This window comes from Calidris pugnax, unplaced genomic scaffold (genome assembly GCF_001431845.1).
Source record: "Calidris pugnax isolate Ruff unplaced genomic scaffold, ASM143184v1 scaffold8, whole genome shotgun sequence".
In the NCBI taxonomy this organism is placed as follows: Eukaryota; Metazoa; Chordata; class Aves; order Charadriiformes; family Scolopacidae; genus Calidris; species Calidris pugnax.
Window position 1 is genome coordinate 19,179,984 of NW_015090830.1, and position 19,966 is coordinate 19,199,949.

The 19,966-nt window shown below is 41.5% G+C and overlaps 2 protein-coding genes across 2 annotated transcripts; both read left to right on the forward strand.

Moving 5' to 3' along the window:
- The first annotated feature begins 3,906 nt into the window (after window positions 1-3,906).
- On the forward strand, window positions 3,907-18,983 carry LOC106887324 (phosphatase and actin regulator 1-like). Its single transcript, XM_014940780.1, has 4 exons — window positions 3,907-4,148; window positions 6,234-6,350; window positions 17,979-18,128; window positions 18,892-18,983. The coding sequence occupies exons 2-4, from the start codon at window positions 6,290-6,292 to the stop codon at window positions 18,981-18,983; spliced, it is 303 nt and encodes a 100-aa protein (XP_014796266.1). The 5' UTR covers window positions 3,907-4,148; window positions 6,234-6,289.
- Window positions 18,984-19,355: 372 nt separating this feature from the next.
- On the forward strand, window positions 19,356-19,958 carry LOC106887326 (glycine-rich cell wall structural protein 1.0-like). Its single transcript, XM_014940781.1, has one exon. The coding sequence runs from the start codon at window positions 19,356-19,358 to the stop codon at window positions 19,956-19,958; it is 603 nt and encodes a 200-aa protein (XP_014796267.1).
- Window positions 19,959-19,966: the final 8 nt, after the last annotated feature.

Below are 19,966 nucleotides of genomic sequence, written 5' to 3' on the forward strand. Positions count from 1 at the left end.
TGTGGTTCTCTACTTCCACCAAGTCACCCGTTGTAATGAATTCGGGAAAGTTTCTCTTCTTCCATTCCTGCATAGTTTGTTATAGAAAAAAAAAAATAATCTGGTCATGTAATTGAGGAGGATGACAAAGGTCTATTAATGCAGAAGAACTTCTGCCTGTATAAGGATGGAAGGATTAGGCTTTAACATACGTGCTCTTCCCAAATCTCTCTTCTCTAATATGTTTATCATATAATTATGACTTCAACTTCTCCTCCCTCAAATGAAGGCGTATCAAACTGCCATATATCATCTTAGAATAGACTTTTTCTATGCAGGATAGCTAACCTTTGTTCTCCATGACAGCACTTCTAAGATTTTTCTCAACTAGCAAGTTCTTGAACTTCTTGTTCACGACACAGGATGCTGGAGCTGCCTCTTTTCAAGCTCATCTCTTCTGCGTTGGAATCTATGCAGTTCTTGCTCCAGAGCTAAATAACAAGAATGTGACCCCGGTGCAATGAAAGCCTGAACCAAACTTTTCACTGATTTCAAGAGACCTTTATGCTCTCTTCAGTGTTTCTGGATATTGATAATTTTTATGGCAAAAGCATTAAAAATTAATACCTCTACACTGGGAGTAGTAGACAACTTCTGGACAACTCTCTTAAAATCCCTAAATGGTTTCAGCCTGAGGACCCCAAGACGGAGTTGTACAAAATTTGTAGAAACCTTTGAAAGCATCAATGTTAGTCTCTATAACTAAAGCACCTGTAACTCTCATTTGAATATTTTTATGTTTTATTGTATGTTGTGTGCTTCATAATATTTGTCTTGCATTACAAATAAGAAATAGAGAACATATTTGTGTCTTAATTTTGCTAGCAATCCTCTCTTTTTAATATATCTAAGCACAAACTGATAATTATAATTTCAAAAAAACCCATTTTTCATAGCCTAGGGGCTTAAACTTTTATATTCTTTCTTTATTCTGAATGTATCCCTCAGGAAACAACTCTCTGTAATAATCACCTTGCCTACACTTCTTCAGTCACACATTACATTCTCTCTCCCACTTTCTTTCAGGTTAATATTAGTGTTTGTCAGCAGCAGACTTTTTTTTTCCAAGGCTCTGAGTCATTACAGTAACAGTTATGTTCTCAATAGAGAGTTCAGGGTAGGAAAAAAACCCAGCCCCATGCCTACATGTATCTGACTGTTAGAGAACCAGAAGGCTACTCACTCCTTTTAAATGCCAAGTGTTCAATTACTTTCCTCTTGGAGGTTTTTTTTTATTTTCTTTTTTTAGTTTGGGAAAAAGTCAAATGTGATGCAGTAGGTTACTTAAGCTCATGATGAGGGATGCTGGCTTCACATTTTTTCCAAAGCGTGACAGTTTTTTTCCAAGTATTTCTTTAGCAGAGTTCGGTTGGTTGGTTTTATGGTCTAGCTCACAAAGAGTTCAGTGGCTATCTACAAACCCCTTGCACTCGTTATCCTGAACAGGGATCTGTGCTGATAAGGTGTCCAGTCAACAGCAGAGGTTTTGCAAGTTTGGCTTCAGGGCTCAATAGAGCACAGGGAAGCATTCAGAGAGCTGTAGAGTACCGTTTCTGGTTCTGGCTATTGCTGTCCTTCCCTGTCCTGCTCCCTGAGGTGCTCTGCTCTTCTGTGGGAAGCCAGTCAGAGTACACGTCCCAACACACACTGCGTGAGCACAAGAGCTGTGCAAAACTTTCAGAGTGAGCCCCAAGGATATGTGAAGCCTGATCTGGGGATCATACATAACTGAAAACAGATCCGTTTACCCTGGATGTTTTTCTAGACACATAAGCTTTTCAACTGAACTGGAGGTAATGGATTTCCCTTTCTGAGGGTAGAGCTCTCTCTGGACTGTGGGTCAAACCTGAGCCCACACTATCATCCTAAAGACTTTGTAACCAGGCAGGGAAGGATTTCCCTCATGGTGATGAATGCTACAGAAGCATGTAAATATAAAGGCACTGTTATCTTTCTTGTTGCTAAGTACCCCCTAGTCAGAGAGAGCTCTTAGCAGCTGTCAGAACTGCTGCACTATAATTTAAAGTGAACTGTAAATCCCTGAGATGGATGAAGGTATCAACATGGCTGATCTCAGAATGGTCAGTAGAGAGGCTGCTGGCGATTTCAATGACTACGCTTGTTTGTCAGGGTGGAAGATGACAATGCAGCTTGAAAGGGTGATGGCAAAAAGGATCAAAAGGACACACCAAAGGCTAAAGGACGGGCGTTATAAAACATTCTCCAGTATGCAAGGTTGTATTTTTTCCAGCCTCCTTCTGACTGGGAGATCCAGTGCCCCTAGGAAAAAAAAAAAATAAATAAATAGTACTCCATGCTGCTTGCAAGAAAGCAGGATAATACCCTTGCACAGAGTGAAGGACAGTGTTCTGCTGTCTTTCATTTTTCCATCTGTGTGTACGTGTTGCCAGCCTTTCTTCTTTTTTTCTCCTGGTTTTCTGTTGAAGAAAGTCTGCTGGGCTAAACAGGCCACTGGCCCCTGGTCCATAAGTTGGTGATCCGGTAACTCTGAGGACAGCTTGGAAGGACCTGTTGTTCGGTAGTCATCATGGCAAAGGCAAACTCCCCCAAATGCAAAGAAGGCAGCTTTCAGAGTTCTTGCTGTTTGTTTTTGCTTTAATTTGTGTTTAGGAATGAAAATGTTTGTCACACCTCTGAAAAGAGGAACACAGTTTGCACAAGCCAGATCCACCACTACAGTGGCTCTGTGAGACGCCTACTCAATCCAACCATATTTAGTGGGGTGCCAGTGTAGGAACAGCCGTACCAAATTCTACCTGGAGTTCATATAGCTCACCCTTATCTTTGATACTCTCTGGGTGCTTTGAAGAAGCATGTAAGAAATCTTAAGAGTGAAAATCCATGGAATAATCTGCTCACGGGGATTCTTACTTTCTAACCTGCACCAAAAAACCCCTGTATTATGGGGTTTTATTTATATGCTTGGGTTTCTTTTTAAAAGCCAGAAAAATCCTATGCTACTTGATATTGAGTTTTCTGGTACTGAAATGAAAATCTAACCTTTCAGAACCCACAGTTTTGAGCACCAGTAACGTTTGGTGGCAATGGATTTCAGAGGGCATTTATACCTGATCTTTGGAGCAGAGTATCTGTAAATGCAGAAAAACAAAGCCTGATTGCTTCCTGACGCTCTTGGTCAGAACTTTTGAGTCTAAATTTATCAAAGGATCACTTTATCACTACCTTCTTCGATTTCTGATCTGCTTCTAAAATCAGACTTTGGGGAACTACAGTGCTGGAAAAAGCAGGGTCCTGACCCTCTTGTGAGGGATGCCCATGCAGCTTAATAGCGTGACCCTTGTTAGTCTCTAGTGCCTGGCTTCATCAGGATTCCAAACCATGTGCAGCTCCAATAATGCTAAACTAGATGAACTGGAAGGCACCGAGAGATAACTCTGCTATATTTCAGTTTATTAGCCATACAAGCCCACTTTCAAAATCGGGAAAGGCACATTATAATTGAAAAAATCTCAGTAGAAACATATTCTGCTTCCACAGTCTATGGATATGCATGTTTAAGCTATCATGCCATGACACTGTGCTATTTGATTTATGTTTTTACTGATGCTTTGACTGAATAGTTTGTTGCAATGTACTGCTAAATGGAGGAAAAATCAGAAACTGCATCAGACAACCACTCTGTATTTCATTCTAGAAAATAGCTGGCAATTATAATTACTCACCATGTTTCTGGCTCAGAATAAAAGTGGCATTGCACAAAAACCACACTGAACATTCATCGTGATTAGAAAATGCTCCATACCTTGGAGTGCAGTGGAGACATAAGAATAATTTTAAATGCAAATTAAATTGTGGGGGTAGCAAAGGGAACAGATAAAAGACAGTAAAACAAAGCCTTTCACTTTCCTCAAATTAGCAGGCTAATGTAGTATAAAAAAAAGCAGTTCTACTCAGATCTGTGCTAAGAGCTTTCATTTCATCATAATATAAAACAGCAGATCCGTCACCTTTCTCTATTCAGTACTCTTGATTTCGAGGTTGAAGTGAAAATTAGAAGCTGTTCATTCTGGCTCGCAGGCTGGGTTGCATTTGCTTAGTCTTATTCCATGACAGTAGGATGGAAAGAGGTCAGTAACACTGGTAAGTACTTATCTCCTGCATCTGATTTTCTTTATTTATTTTTAAAATCTTTCACAGTGCTTTGGATTTTTATCAATGTGTATTTCCTGAAAAAAGCTGCGTCGTGTATTTTGTAAAAGGCTGTATCTTAAACAGAAATGCAATGATTCCTCGAGAATGCTTGTATCAGATGTTAGAGCTCCTTCAAGAATGAATTAATTACTTAAAGTAGGAATTCTGTAACAGGAAAGGTTTCTGGATAATCTATATATTTCATAGCATTACTGGAACATTTTGTGTGTTGCTTTTTCTGTCAGCCTTGTCCAACAAGCAGTACCAGATAAGAAATTAATCTCTTTGAGATGTTATTTGCATAATATTCATAGCAAAACATTTAACAATCTTATTACCCTTGTGGTAAATGATGGAGAAAGTAGGTATTTTACTTACTGAAAGCAAATTATTAGACAAAACACAATATTACGGTTAATCATTACGAAACTTAAAATATCTCAGAATACGAGATGCAACAAGGAAGATCAGAGTGAAAAACAAATTCTTAAGGAAACTTGATGTAGATTTCCCCCCCCCTCCTCCCCTTGGGAAAGTTTTTATCAAATCAAAACCAGGGGCTTAATTTTTCAGTATGAAGGGTGAGGGGGAGTTGGGGAGATGATCGTAGTGTCACCTCCTGTTGCTAAGTAACAACATCTCCTGGCCATTTTTATCTGATAAAGGAAGTCCAGTTGACGTTATGCATTATTCATCACAGTTCCAATCAAACAATCAAAATTGTTTGCTTACACTGGGGACATTTAGTAAGATCAAAGAAACCCTCCTTGAAACTACTGGAGCTTACACCACTGCCCGGCAGCTCATGATACTCTGCAGTAAGTATCGTTTCTGGTTTGGGAGTGCTCCAGTGAAGTGAATTGCTGAGGAATTTTGAAAGTTTTCTCATCGGGATAGGCTTCTGAATTTCAGAAAGGACTGCATGTTGACCGGTGAAAACTGAACCAAAGGAAAAAGGGAAAGCTTTGGAACACTGATTTCCTGATTTTTGCCAGCGTAATTGAAGGAATTGCTTGAAGCGAGGGTCAGGCTTCTTGCCCCAAACCTTTCTGTTAGGCTTGCATGGAAAAGGACTAGAGGTATTTTTGTCTGTCTGTCTTAAAATAAACGTTGTGCAGAGCTGTTTGTATGCTTATGATTATATGCTGTAGCTAACTGAGGTGTGGAGGAGAGAACTGGTTTGCCTGTTTTCTGCAAATCCTGTTTTTTAATGTGAGTTGTTCAGAGTAGAATAAAATGCAGAAGGTAGCAAGAAGGCTGGAGAAGGGTCACGATAATGTGCATAATCCTGGCAACTCTGCCCGGATTCAATGTACATCTTAGTTGCAATATAAGATCTAGACAGATCCGAGGTTCGGAAGAATGCCAAAAATATAAACCTCAGCTAAGAAGCAGTGCTAAGAATAGCCTACCACTTCTTAATTATTGCTTTTATCACACCTTTTAAAACTGATGGTGGGATTCTCTGTTGCTACTTCTGGTCGGTACAAGGGGAGAGGGAAAGCAAGGTTTCCCTCTGGTCATTTAGGTGGAATGAAATATCCAGAATATTGTGTCTTCCTTTCTAGTGCAGTGTTTTGCTGTAAGCAGCATGAATGCTATCTTTAATGTAGTCTATTACAACAGTGCCCATTCGGAGGTGCTGGCTGTGGATCTGGCTAACGGAGGTCCCTGCCCCAAGCCTTTCTGACCTTTGTAAGAGCAAATATGACAGGCAGGTGAATCTAAGTATGTATTGTAAGAAATGGAGATTGTGGCTAAAATAAATGTGATTGTACTGTAAAGGTACTAGGAATATTGCTAGTACTGCAGTAGGATTTTTGTTTTATGTCTTTAGACAAGGATTTAAACCAAATATCCTAAAATAGAAAAGGATACTTATGAAGTTCTATGAATACTGATTTGAAAATTCTTTGACCCTAATACGCCAAATGAAGCACTTCAGTGCCTGCCTACACAATTCTTTCCACAAAAAAACTCACCAGCTTTTTTTTGTCTGACATCTCTGTAATCTTTCCCAGGAATCTGACTGATCATCCTACCGGAGTATTGTACACAAACATAAAGTTCCTTCAAAATGGACTACTTTCTGGATGTCGAGTCTGCTCAGAGACTGTTTTACAGTCAAGGAGCTCAAGGTAAGAAACTCTGGTACTATCCCAGAAAATGACTACTTCAGTTGTACAATAAAGATGTATAGGGCCAGGCAAGGGCCAACCTTTGTGACTGACCTACTGAAGTGTACAGAGGCCATAGGGAAAGGCCTTCAAAATGCAGGGGGGGTGTAAAAGGGATTACAAGAAGAATAATGATAGGGTTGATCTGCCCTCTCAGAGGATAAACAAAAGCAATGAGAGCTGCTGGGTGCCCAGCAGGAGCAAAAGGCACTGCCAAGATCCAGACCCTGGTGTTGCAGAACCGAAATGGACAAGTCAGAGAGGGTAGCAATGGTCCACTGCTTGTTGTGTAAGCCTGTGGTGTCCTTCCCCTTCCTCTTTGCTTATCGATGCTGCCAGGATCATAATGTGGTGTTATTCAGTGCTGCAGGAATAACTGGTTTGGGAAAGCCCTGAGGCTGTCCAGCACCCCGTATGCAAACAGCAGGCTCTCAGTGGTCTGCGTCCTTCCCTGTGAAATGCTGGTCCCCACCGAGCAGCAGCAGTGCCAGAAACTGAAAGAGTAATCAAGCTTCTTTGCTTCAATGTAGTTGAGACTTGTTCACGACATAGATGATATTTTTGGTAAAGTCAGTTCACATTTTTCTCACCAGCTCTATTTTTGGAGAAGACTTGCGATTTCAGAGAGAAGGTTGTTGGGGTTTTTTTTGTTCCTTAAACTTTAAACACCATATTAAATTGAAGAAAACTGTAAGAACCAAGTAGCTCTATTGGCCTTTTTTTTGTTTTTGCATAATGCCTGTTTTCTGAAAACACGATCCAGCTTTTTTCCACCAACAACTTTATCAACCAACTGCCTTTCCTCTGGAGGCCTTTCTCCCAGAGCAAGACCTATTCCATGTGGGGGATGTCACCATCCCAGGATACATGGGGGTCAGTACCATCTTTAACCTTTGGTTGAGCTGAGATGCTGCTGCCCAACACATGCTGCATTGCCCAGCTGCTGCCCCAGTTGTTGTGATACGTTTTCATCTGTACAAACCACAGAAAATCTTATATGTCCAACACAGCCTTCTGCATTGAACAACAGAAGCAAATGCTAAGCACCTCAAAAATTGACTGATTTTGCTGGTCTTTTCTCCATCTCTAAAATGCAATGGACACCTGAGCGTTGCTACAGAAGTGAGATTAAAATAAGTTCTTCGATATCCCTATGAGAACAACCCCCTTTCCATCCCATAGAAACTGAAATGCAGGAACTTGCTGCTTTACAAGTTATAGCAATTTATCACCACCATCCCTGTGCGCTGCAAGGTACAGAGGGGACTACGGAAGAAGGAATACGTATTCATGCAATGAAAGTCTATTACAGTAATGTGCACAAGGTGACTAATAAGGGTTGCACAGGCAACCTTCACTGTAAGTATTTCCAAGGCAGCAAGGGAAAAAATGATTATTTTACCCATACTTGGAGAAATTACGTTGTTAGCACACAGAGAAATGCTTGTACGGGTCAGTTAGATGCATGACTGAAATTTTAACCTTAGCACCTGGTTGATTCTTTGTGTTAATGCAGTTATTTTGCTGCCTTAACTGCAAAATGAGGAAAAAAAATCCGTCACGCAGAACTGTATTCCTCAATACAAAAGTCATCAGCAGGGTGCTAACCTTTGGATCTGTCATGTGGACTTCTATCCCTTGGCCAAAACAAGTAGGAACCAGCACTGAGACTGGGGGATTTTTGTCCCCCTGCTTGTGAACATTTTATGAAAGACGCCAATGACATGCTTCCACTGTGCACCACAGCATAGTATAGAGGCTCCCAAACCCCAGTTGCCTCCGCAATTGATAAAGAGCCATGCTGCGCTTATGCTCTATCCCCTTCAACTTTTCACCTTTCTCTTTCCTCCTTTTACTGCATTTTCCCCAGCTCCTTTCCTTCACACCTCTTACCTCACAGTCCTGTGAGATCCCTTCCCCAAACTCTGGTATTTTCCCCTCTCTTCATCTCACTGTGTTTGAGGTCAGCTGCATTCCAACAGGCTGGGCACCAGCAGGGAAATCACTCTGAGCACAGAAGTGAGAATGCTTCTGCTCTACATTCTCAAATGCTGCAACACAGCAGCCCCCTGGCAACAGGAGAGGTGCTTGAGGGGAAGGATGGATGGACAACCCCACCAGCTAGAGTTGTGAGGGACGAAATGTGGCCTGTGCAGAGAGAAGCTTCAGGAAGCTTTCACTGTGAGGTAGCACTGAGCATCTCTGAGGTGACAGAGAGGGCTTCAGCAGGCAAAACAATAAACCTCTGCAAGAGTTTCATCATCGAGGTTTCCTATAGTAAATGCCTTTATCATCGTCCTTAGCCCCAAACTTCTTGACGGTAGCACCCCCTTCCTCTGAGCTATCTTATCCCCTGTAGTCAACACGGAACTCAACCCTATCGAGCGTGTGTTGATGCTGCCTATACAGCTCTGACAACTCTTGTCATCCTTGTACTTTGTGCCAAATTTTAAGGTTGTCTTCCACAGAACAGGCATTTCTATATGAGATAATGGCATGATTTCTCCACACATGCGCAAACCCAACATATTTCTTTCCTTATTTGCTTTCTGAGAAACATTTAAACTATGATAGCTAGAACTTTCTCAAAAAAAAAAAAAACGAAAAAAAATACACTGAATGTGAGGCACTGATCTGCATAAATAGTGTAGCTCAAATAGCTAGTTTGGAACTGAATAAAAGGTCTGCAAGAAAGCATTATCCCCAGATCTACCTAGATCTAACTAGTTGATGTTAATATAACAATACGACGCTATTAACAAATCATACTATCAAACAGCATGTGTATATGCATTGAAACTGCACTATAAGAGAACTGATTGATAGAAGACTATCCTATTCTACCATTTAATTAGAAACAACATCAGAACACATTAGATGTATTATTATTACTTCAGTTATATTATTCATTATTGCATTACAAAACGCTCTGTTTACACACTCTGGAATGGGAGTTTATGACCCACTTACTCTTTCTGTGAGATTTGAAGATTCCTGCCTTTCAATCCTTTCAGATTAAGAAAAAAACCTCCTTTGTGATGTTTTCACATTAATGATATGAGTGTTACAAATGGCAGCTGTAAAGCACTCATTCTCATCTGTAGTCACTGCTTGTGGGTGGAAAAGAAGGGAAGGAATAGGACTGCAAAGTGTTGGGAAGGAACTCAAAGAGCTATGATGGCATTGCTAACAGATGATACCAAATCCCAGCTGACCCAAAGTCTTCTATAGTAAAAGGCAGGATGCTCTGGCCTTGGCCAACAGACTAAAACAGGGTTTTGGCCCCCAGCAACTAACCAGTTCTCTATCCCTTGCTGCCTTCACTAACACCCCCACCTCATCCCTACTCCTGCAGAAAGTGCAGAACAGCCTTCGATGCTGTAGGGTGGGAGGAGAGAGGTGTTACCTTATCAGCTGCCTCCTCTCCCATCCTCTCCTTCTGCAGAAGCAGCCATCACCTCGCTCCCGTGGGCTGAGCACAGAACAGAGGATGTTTGGCCATTTGGGCTACATCTCCTGTTCAAACAGCTGTTCCCTGTTTCCTCCAAGGAAAGTGAAGCAGAAAGGATGGAAAAGTCACAAAAGCTGGATCTGGCAGTAGGATTATCTAGATTTAGAAAACTTGGTAAAATGAAGCCAGCTGGCTGTAGTCTACAGATACCAGCCAGAAATATCCTAAGCTCCACAGCCTTCCCTGACTGTCTCTTCTGTGGCTGTATATTGGGATCTAGGAGACGAGGGGTGTCCTTGCCAAGTGCGTAATGCCTGGTGACGCATCTGCAAATCAGAAGAAGGAAAGAAAGGACTGTGATCCCTTGCATCTAGCCCCTTGCCGTAGGAAAGTCCAAATTTGAAATCTAAGCATGGAGCTGGACTCAAAAGTCTTTTCCCTTGAAGTGTGTGGAAGATAGTAGTCACTTTTGGATGTAAATGTATTCTAAATACAAATCTACCACAGCTTTGAGCCATGAGGGCTGAAAGTGTATGATGGGGCCTGGAATAGGATTCAGCTCACTTATTCCTTATGTGTCCCCAGGGAAGATGTTGCAACCTAAGACCTCTCACTAGCCTGGCATGGATCAGTGGAGAGAAAGTCATTTTAAGAGCAGGATTCACCTCATCTCAGACATCTTTCTTGGGATACTATAAATCATGCCTTATTCTCTACTGATTATGAAAGCCTAGACCGCTAACTTGGGTGAAAGATGCCTCTGCTATTGGCATTTGTTTGCACAGAGGAATTATGTGTTGACAGGCAACACAGGACCTAATTCAGGAAAGGGAGTAACTTCCCCCAAAAAAGTTAAGTCGTAATCCAAAACTGTAAATGTGCAGATCCCATCTTGGCTGTAGCCTACTTTGGAGACACATCAGCTTTGATCTTCAAGTTCTGCTTGAAAGAAGTTATGCTTTGGAACATGCAAAGAAAGACTTTGTATTTGACAGAGCTGAGCAGGCTGGTGCTGAGGAGCAGCAGAAGCAGGCTGCTCCATAAAAGAAAGTGAGCCAAGAGGCAGCAAGATGGGCAGAGGCAGTGTCCTCGCCTACAAGAGGTAAAGCACTGCAGCACACAAACAGGGCAGGTCTCGTGATGGTCACCATGTTCATCCAAGAGTCCAGATTGTCAGACAGGACCATGGTGATGAGGCAGGTGTGAGGCCAAGCAGGACACCAAATCAGCAGTAAGGTTGTGGATCGGTGAGGAACATAGCACAGCAAGTGGGCAACGGCCTCAGTGTAAACACAGCTCTCAAAAGAAGGGAGGGAGCAGCTGTTGAGGCTTCTTAGCCCTTTCTCAAACAGCTCCAAAGCTGGTCAGGGCTTCTCAAGCCACTGTCTCCAACAGCTGTGCCGTGTCAAGAGAGCCTGCCTTGAGCATAGCCAACTAAACTGTATGCAGAAAGTGCACACAGGGCTCTGGACATTGATATCTAGCTCTCACCCAGGCTTGCTCAGGATTAAGAAATGAGGAAGCCCTCCCTTCCCTTGTGGAGCCCCTGGGACGAACTCTGAGAAGAATGACTTCTGCCCAGTACATTATAAATGAAGATTTTATGTACTGTCAGAAAAGGAGAGTTGCCTATCACAGACTGCGCGTAGCATTTTTCTTCAGCCATGAGTCCCATGGAAGGGGTCCTAGGACTCACTCCCTCTCTTGGTGCCTCTGGCAACCCCACAACCTGATGGGACAGGCTGGACATTGTGCCATCAGGATGCCATTCTGGGATGCATGAGCCCACCTTTGCACTACCATCGGACCTTCCAGTCCCTGCTGGGAGTCCGGGTTCTGCTCTTAGGTGACTTTTGACTCAAGGATAAAATAATTGTAACTAAATTCTAACTTCCTGGTGACCTCTGCATCCACTTTTCCAACCTTATCTCCTTTTGCACCAGCAGGGGGCATGAAGCTTAAAATTAACTGCATTAATTGAGTATTTCCATGATGCTCCTACATACCTTGAAGCTGCTTGCCAGTCCATTCGGCAGGATACACTGTGCATATTTAAGTCACTGAACAAAACTCTCCTGAAGGCTTATCTGAAACTAACTTCTGTATCTATAAATAATGTATAGATCCACTTATATTAGGCGTGCTTTTAATGGTTGCAACATTCCTGCAATCTACTTGATGAATGTAAGCAGCGAATGAAAAAATGTAAAGTAGAAAACATATGGAAATAAAAATATAGTACATGGGACCAAGGGATAACAGGTGCACAAGATTGTATAGACACGTAGGGGATGATTGCTCAGGAGATTCCAGGAAATCCTTCCTCTTGGTCAATTTTCCAGGTTAAATAACATACTCCCAGGCATAGTTTTAATTCCACGTTTTCCTTTCACACTTTGTCTCCACAGTTTATTTATTTTACTGTGCTTCACTTTTTCTATTTACTTTAATTCATACGGTGCTGACTCATTCTAGATATTTGACTTTAACCACTGCTGACTAGTTAGTGCTACTTCTCTTCTGCTTTTGCATATGACAATTTGCAGTGTCCAGTACTTTACAAAAGCACATCGCAGCTCTACTCCCAGATCCTAATCCAGAATGATTCCACTGCAGGTGTTCCTTGTGTAAGTAACGTTAGGATAGTCCATCCACCAAAATTTTGTGATTAATCAGATCAACAGATCTACAGATCAACATCTTTTCTAAGTGATGTTATTTTGCAGGTCTTTTTCTTTTATTTCATTCACGTGATGTCACTAGTTCTTAGACTAATAACATTAATAACAGAAGAATTAGTAACAGCAAATCTGCATTCTGGATGTAATTTCCCTCCATTTAAATCCAAGGAAGTAACTGATCAACATCAACCTTTCCCTCATCCTTTTTAAACTTTTTTTCCCCTTTGCCACCTCCTATTCTGGCATGTCCCCATTATTTAGGAACGGGCAATGGACTGCCAAAGTCAGAGCCTCTGGCTTGCAGTCAGGTAGCCTAGCTTCACCAATGCTATAGAAATAGCTCACAATGAGTTGCAGTACTTAACTGTACTTTAACTACTTTTTGTTTATTTCAATCTCCGGTCTGCCAAATTAAATTCAGAAGAGGTAAGGATCTTCCAATTTCCAGCAGCATATCTCAATGAACTAGGATGCTTGAGATCCAGTTCTCTATACCTCTATATAAAGAAAAAATTAGAAAACCTATGCATGGATCACATTTGAAAACATTTTATTCTGAAAACGAAATCTAATTTTTTTTCTATTACAAATTAATTTTAAATATCCAAGCATCCACTTGCCCCTATTTCATAATAATTTCTCTATTTATTTAGTTAGTTTTAATAGTCTGTTTTCTGAAGCCCATGCCTTTGGACTCAACAGCAGAGGAACAAGCATGTTTCCCCTGAAACATACAAAAAATGTCAGTTAGGCATATTGTGTGTACGTTTACCCAACTATCACAAACCAGCATAATGAGCACGTGCGTAAAAGTGGATGTCCTTTCAATTATCTACTATTGTTTGCAACACTCAGGCCTGTGTTTGAGTACTACATATCTAAGTAAATTCTTTCAGATCACCGATGTCCATCAAACCGGTGTCAAAGGTCTCAACGCCTTTGCTTTAGAGACACGCAACAATCCATATCCATGTGCTTCTGATTTTATCCAGGAGACACAAGACTATAAATCATTCTTCATAAATGACAAATTATGTTCTCTCCAGTACTTGCACACATCTTCTACTCTCTTCTCCTGCCAGTCATACACCATTTCCCGTCTCTAATCCTCCAAATGTTATTCTTTATCAGTTGCATTTAAAACAAGACAAAAGTGAAGTGGCATTAAATCAGACCAAAATATTTTTTCCCTGGTAAACATCCATTTGGACCCATTGTCTGGTCTGACTTTTAAAAAACAATATTCACAATCTCATAGTTATTTTTTTTTAGCCCAGATGGAATATCATGTTCTAGGTGCATCGAAATGTACCTGAACTAATGTTTTTAAAGCTTACATTTAGCCAAAACCACATTTCTGTGTGCGTTATCTACATGTTATGCCACTGTGAGCTCTTTCCACAGAAGCATGAAGGAGAACTGAATAAGAAGCTCATACGCTTCTCTAACAAAAAAAAAAAAGGGAAGAAAAAATCATACTCAAGCAGCAATAGCAGCACTGCAATGAAAATGTTTTCATAGATATTCTACTAAATTGTTCAAAATTTACCCTGAGAAATTAGGTTTTCCTCAAAAAAGTCTTAAAGATTTTTGATGTAAACCAGTATTCCTTTACGGCGATTTCCATGTCCTCTGAAGTTGGTTATGGACCAGAAACATACCCTTTTCAATGCATCTAGATCTAGACAGCTCCAGTGGAAACATTTTAGCACTTTGCTTGTGCTAAGACTAAAATCTTCAGGTCTTAAAAGTTTTTGCCATTTTGAGGTAAGAATCTTCTATGCAAATTAAGGTTGCTAGATGAAGAACCTGTTGAGCCACAAATGACCAGGGTTATTTGTGTCACCTAAAGATATTTTTAAAACATTTTAATAAAAGTTGATTGGTAAAAGTGGATGGAAAAATCCAGATGAATATTTCACATTTTCTCTGACTGATTTTTTGGATGATGGCTTTTCACCTCTGAAAGTTTTCCAATTTAAAATGTCCGAAATTTTTCTAAAAAATGTGTCTTTAGAAAATCAATATTACAGCTTTTCAAAATATAAAGCTAATTCTTGGCAAACAAAAATTAGTACTACTATTTTAATTAAAATATGTAGAAATGTATTTTAATGGAAAAAATAGAAGCCATCAAAAATGCTTTGCAAACTGTCCCCCATGTTTTCAGTAATTTCAAACAGCATTCAAAAATTGGACCACCTGTAGATGTAACTAAATATATTGAAATTATATGTTCAAAATGCCTCTAAACATGCAATATAATCATTTATGTATTTCACATTCCCTTCTCCCAAATGCATACTTGTGTCGTACTTCAGTAACATACAATATTTTGAGACAACAGACGTGAGATTATATATAATCAGTTTTAAGGTGTCATTACATACATTAAGGCATTTCTATTTTTAAAGTATTATTCCTCCATAAGCAACCTTTTCCCTTTCTAAGAAATGCCAGACAAGATGTTGCCGCAATGTGCCAATCATGGTGTAACCCTATACGGAGCGATGCAAACAGAATGAAAGAATTCAACCAAAATGACTGATTTGCTGTCTATGTGCTGTTAGAGAGGCTCCTTAAAATGAGTTTTTGGACACTGGTCTCAAATCCGTTTGCAGTGGATGTATGCCCCATAATGCGTATCGTAATGTCATTCATTTAATCCAAGACCAGCAAGAGGACACTTTCTAGTTTTCCTGAAAAACTATCTCCTAAAAATGTGTCCCAGAGACTGAGCTGGTTTGTGGAGAACAGCTGAAGCTAGAGATACTGGTAGGCTATCTGTGATGGACCCCATGGGCACATTGGGCAGCTTTCAAGTTGATGGCTTTAGTAAAAAAATATATGGCAAGTCATTCTCATAATAAGGAGTGCTACGGATTAGTGAGGAAAAGAGTGCATACAGGTATATGCATGGCATGCATAAATATTCAGCATCATAGTATAGATATCAGAATGTGATCAGCTATACTTTCTAGCTCTGTAACTGTAAAAGAATTCGTCCTAGGTTTTTATTACAAAACTTTTTAATGTTTATTATGTTCCTCTGAAATTTTTCCAATGTTTACTTAAAATTTTCAGTCACTCTTGAAAACTCCTTTTGGTAATAGGCACAAAGGGGAGATAATCATGGTTGTCAAAGTAATATATAATGATTGCTCCAGGAAACATTTTCCAGCATCCACCTACCTCTAGTCAAAATGAATACAAGACAGATCCCAATATTTTGACCCAAAAGGTAAAAATGATTTATAAACAATTATATAGAAAAGCTCCCTCTTATTCTCTGTTTACCATAAATGTATATGCAGTTTGGTGGTGGTTTTTTTTTTGAAATAGATTCCTGTGCTGTGATCCATCCAGCCCTGAAATGAATGGGTGCCCTTTCACCGACTTTAACTACAGCTAGATCATGCCAGTTTTAAAAGACAAATCTTTTACACGGTTGTTTTATGAGATGATTTTTACAATGCTGACTTCATATGCAGATAAATCTTCCTTAAGTGTAATTTTGATGATGCAGTGCACAAAATTCTCCATAGCAGAAATTTTCCATTCTCTTTTATCTTCATTAGTTTACATCCCTATTACAAGGGAATAACAGTCTAGTCACAGTGTTTACTTTAGCTTAATCTAAATAGTTGACCCCATTAAATCAATTTCAACTCTTGCCCTTAGCTCTTACTTCAAATCCAAATGCTAGGTTGGAAATGAGCAAAAACTTGAAAGAAATCTATTTAAAACCAGAAAACAAGTAAGTTAGACCAGAAATAACCGCTACCTGCAGCAGTGCAGATATACTTGTTTAGTAAACTACAATAATGCTGCAAATTGAAAAATAGAGCGTGACAGCTTTGTTAACTCATACTAATTATATGCTATCATATCTAACACCTAAGTCAGGTTTTAGGCATCTGAAGGCTTCTGATTGACAGGTATTACTTGGAACTCTAATAAACTTTTAAAAGAATCACACACTTAGCAGGCTGCAGAATACGCTCTTAGTCATTCTCAGTCATGCTCTCCGGTCCCGGCAGGAAAATATAGTTCATTATTAGTTATTTGAAGTGTGGTGACTTGCAGAAGCCCTAAAATAAAGACTGTTATGCCAGATAATGCCCAAATGGCAAGAAACATCCACGGCTTAGGCTCTTACAGGGTCCCACATGGAAGTTAACATTAATAGTCCCTCAGTAAGGGTAAGGATGGGCTTTTAAGCTCTGAAATTCTCTTTCTGGCTACATATGAGGTGGAGGGGAAAGAAAGACACTGAGGAGGTAGTTGTGCATGGTGCTCATGCTTACAGCGATCAGCCAGATCCCATCTAGCATTTGTGATAATCTTTATCTACTCAGAGACAGAATTGAGGTGGATATATTTATAGAGGCTCTTCTGTTTGTGATTTGTAATTTATAGGCTCAGCATCCAAAGCATTCAACAGCCACTCATAATTACATTACACATAAAACCCACCTACGTTAAAGGGACATTATCTAGGCTGTAAGGTCAAGTGCTAAATACTTAGGCAATGCCACAATGAAGGTTGCCTCTGCCACATTAATTCAGTCTCCTTATACATATGTATTATAGTACAGTTTCTAATTGCACAATGACATGGTAATTTTTTACTATCCAGCCGTTTGCTTCATCAGTGCATGGAGTGGGCAGTGCTCACTTAATGAGCCAGTATTAAATATTTTGCTTTCTTCTCCTTGAAGGCATGTCCCCAAGCCATTTAAACCCTGTTCAGAAGACAGAAATCTTAATTTCTTCATGGGTTTTTCATCAGTGCTTCACTAAAGTATATGAATACTTTACAAATATTAACGAATTTGTATCTTCACGACATCCCTCCAGAAAGAAAATGATGATTTTCTCCGTTTCACAACAAAGAAACTAAGACATAAAGTGATCAAGAGCTAAAAGTAGCTGCTAATTTTGAGTGCCCAAATCAAAAGAACAAGAGACTGAGTTCCGGAATAGCTGCTGTAGGCATCACGTTATGTGTCCCAAGCGCAGCTTCCACCGATTTCTGCAAAGTAAGCGAACACTTAAATGCTTCCATTACTCTGGCATCACAGCCTCAAAAACAGCATTCAGAAAAAGAGAGACTGCAGCTATTGAGAAACTGTAAAACAGCAGTTTAAGTTGCAAAACTAGGAACTTTGAACAAGCAAGCTGTGGCAGGAAGAGAGCTATAACCTGTGTCTTTGGGGCACACAACGCAGCAATCTTTTCTCTTCTTGTCATCATCCACTGCAGCCCTTCAATTCTGCAGCACGTGAGGCAGGGACCTTACAGCAAACAGCCTCTACTACCTGCTACGGATCCCATTTTCCACTGAGTGATTTTCTTTCTCTTTTCTTCTCTTTTTCTTTTCTTTCTCCTCTTTCTCCCCCTTTCCATTTCTCCTTTCTCCTGCTATTCTTGTTTTCATTTGTTCTTTCTTACCAGCTCGTCGGGCCACTCTTCTCACCGTGCCCACTCTGGTGACAGCCACTTCTTCTGAGGATGACGTAGACCGGAGACCCATCAGAAGACTCCGGTCTAAGAGTGACACCCCTTACTTGGAAGAAGCAAGGTTCTGCTTCAACCTTGATAATGGTAAGACCACCCCTCCCCAAACAGCATATGATGTCAGTGAGAGACTTTTTTTGAGATGTAGATGGACCAGATGGCACCTTCTCGTTCACAAGTCATTCAAGGATATCACAGCTGTCTAAAAACAAACACTTGCAGATGTATGAACAGGGATGCTTTTCAAAATTCTCCTGCAAGTACTAACTAAAAATTTTCCCCTGTTTGAGCAAGGGTGAGCCAGTGAGATCACAGCAAAAGAGCATGGCTTTGCAAACATGATATATTTATATCATCCATTCCAGACATCCAGAAATGTGGAAGTTCTTGTGAACATTTATGAAAGGATTACAGCTAACAGCAGACTTCAGCTAAAGCCAACATTATAACCATGGAAGAACATACAGCAGGCCCCAAAACCTCTACAGGTTTAATTGGCAAAAGAGTAACCAAAAATTCTTGGTTCTGCAGGAACAAGAGAGCTGCTCCCCAAAATTCACACTAGCTAATATTACTAATGCTGCCTTCAGAGTTATTGAGCCCCGGCATTCCCTAGTCCTTCTTCTCATTGAGGTTGACCAAAACAAAAGATTTTAGAAGTACTGACAACTTAGTGACTTTAAGTAGACTGGGTTTTCTTTAAACAATCTGAATTAAATGGGATGAACTAGTACATTCCCTGGCACATATTTTAACAGTTTAACTCTCACTTTATGTAATACTTTTGTGCTATCCAGATTTTCTTTAAAAATAGCATTTTTAATGATTTGTATTACACTATTATTTAAAGGTCCCAAGCAAAGCTGGAGCCCTAACCTGGCGGGCAGCCTACAACGACAGGGTAAGAAATACCATCCATGTGCAGAGCCGATAACTGAATAGAGGAGACAGAATATAGGGGAGAAGCAGCACAAGAGTGTCCCCAGTTTGCGGCTGGCGAATGGAGTCACAGATTTTTGCCGATGGTGGCATTTTTTTTTCAAAGACCCGCCGAGGTGACTTATAAATATGAGCCCCAGCCTTTACGTGACAGCCAGTTTTACATGTTGAGTGGAGCGTAGGCTCCTCAGTCCCCTTGGCGTTCTAAAGCGCTTGGCCTGGTGCACCATTGTGGTGTACTTAATGGGTTTGCCCAAGGGAGGAGGAGAAGGAGGCGAAGGGATGAGCCCTTAGACAGCCCGCTTGGCATTCCAGGAACCCTTGGCTAGAATAGAGCCGTTCGGGTTGCCCAGGACTGGGGCGGAAAGTGGCACCATGGCGGCCTGTGGTACCTCAGCCAGGCCGGGGGGGCGGGAAATCACCTCAGCCGGGACCCTGCACGAGGAAAGCGGGGGGGGAGAAGGGGGTGCCGGCACCTCAGCCGGGACCCTGCACGAGGAAAGCGGGGGGGGAGAAGGGGGTGCCGGCACCTCAGCCGGGACCCTGCACGAGGAAAGCGGGGGGGGAGAAGGGGGTGCCGGCACCTCAGCCGGGACCCTGCACGAGGAAAGCGGGGGGGGAGAAGGGGGTGCCGGCACCTCAGCCGGGACCCTGCACGAGGAAAGCGGGGGGGGAGAAGGGGGTGCCGGCACCTCAGCCGGGACCCTGCACGAGGAAAGCGGGGGGGGAGAAGGGGGTGCCGGCACCTCAGCCGGGACCCTGCACGAGGAAAGGGGGGGGGAGCAGGGGGTGCCAGCACCTCAGCCGGGACCCCGGCCCGGGCCCCCCCTGGTCAGGGGGACAGGCAGGGCCGTGGGCGGGCAGGGACACGGCGAAGGTCGCCGCCCTGAGGCGAGCGGTGGCGGGCGGGACCCGGCCGGCGGAGGCGCTGGCCGGCGGGCAGGGCCGGCGCGGCCGCTCCCGTCCGTAGATCCTTGACGGGTTTT

Excerpts from the sequence above, each read along its gene's own strand:
- LOC106887324 (XM_014940780.1), top strand. The coding sequence starts at position 6,290 with ATGGACTACTTTCTGGATGTCGAGTCTGCTCAGAGACTGTTTTACAGT. Across the intron at positions 6,351-17,978 it reads TTACAGTCAAGGAGCTCAAG|CTCGTCGGGCCACTCTTCTC; the intron begins GTAAGAAACTCT and ends CTTTCTTACCAG. Across the intron at positions 18,129-18,891 it reads CTGCTTCAACCTTGATAATG|GTCCCAAGCAAAGCTGGAGC; the intron begins GTAAGACCACCC and ends TATTATTTAAAG.
- LOC106887326 (XM_014940781.1), top strand. The coding sequence starts at position 19,356 with ATGGCGGCCTGTGGTACCTCAGCCAGGCCGGGGGGGCGGGAAATCACC.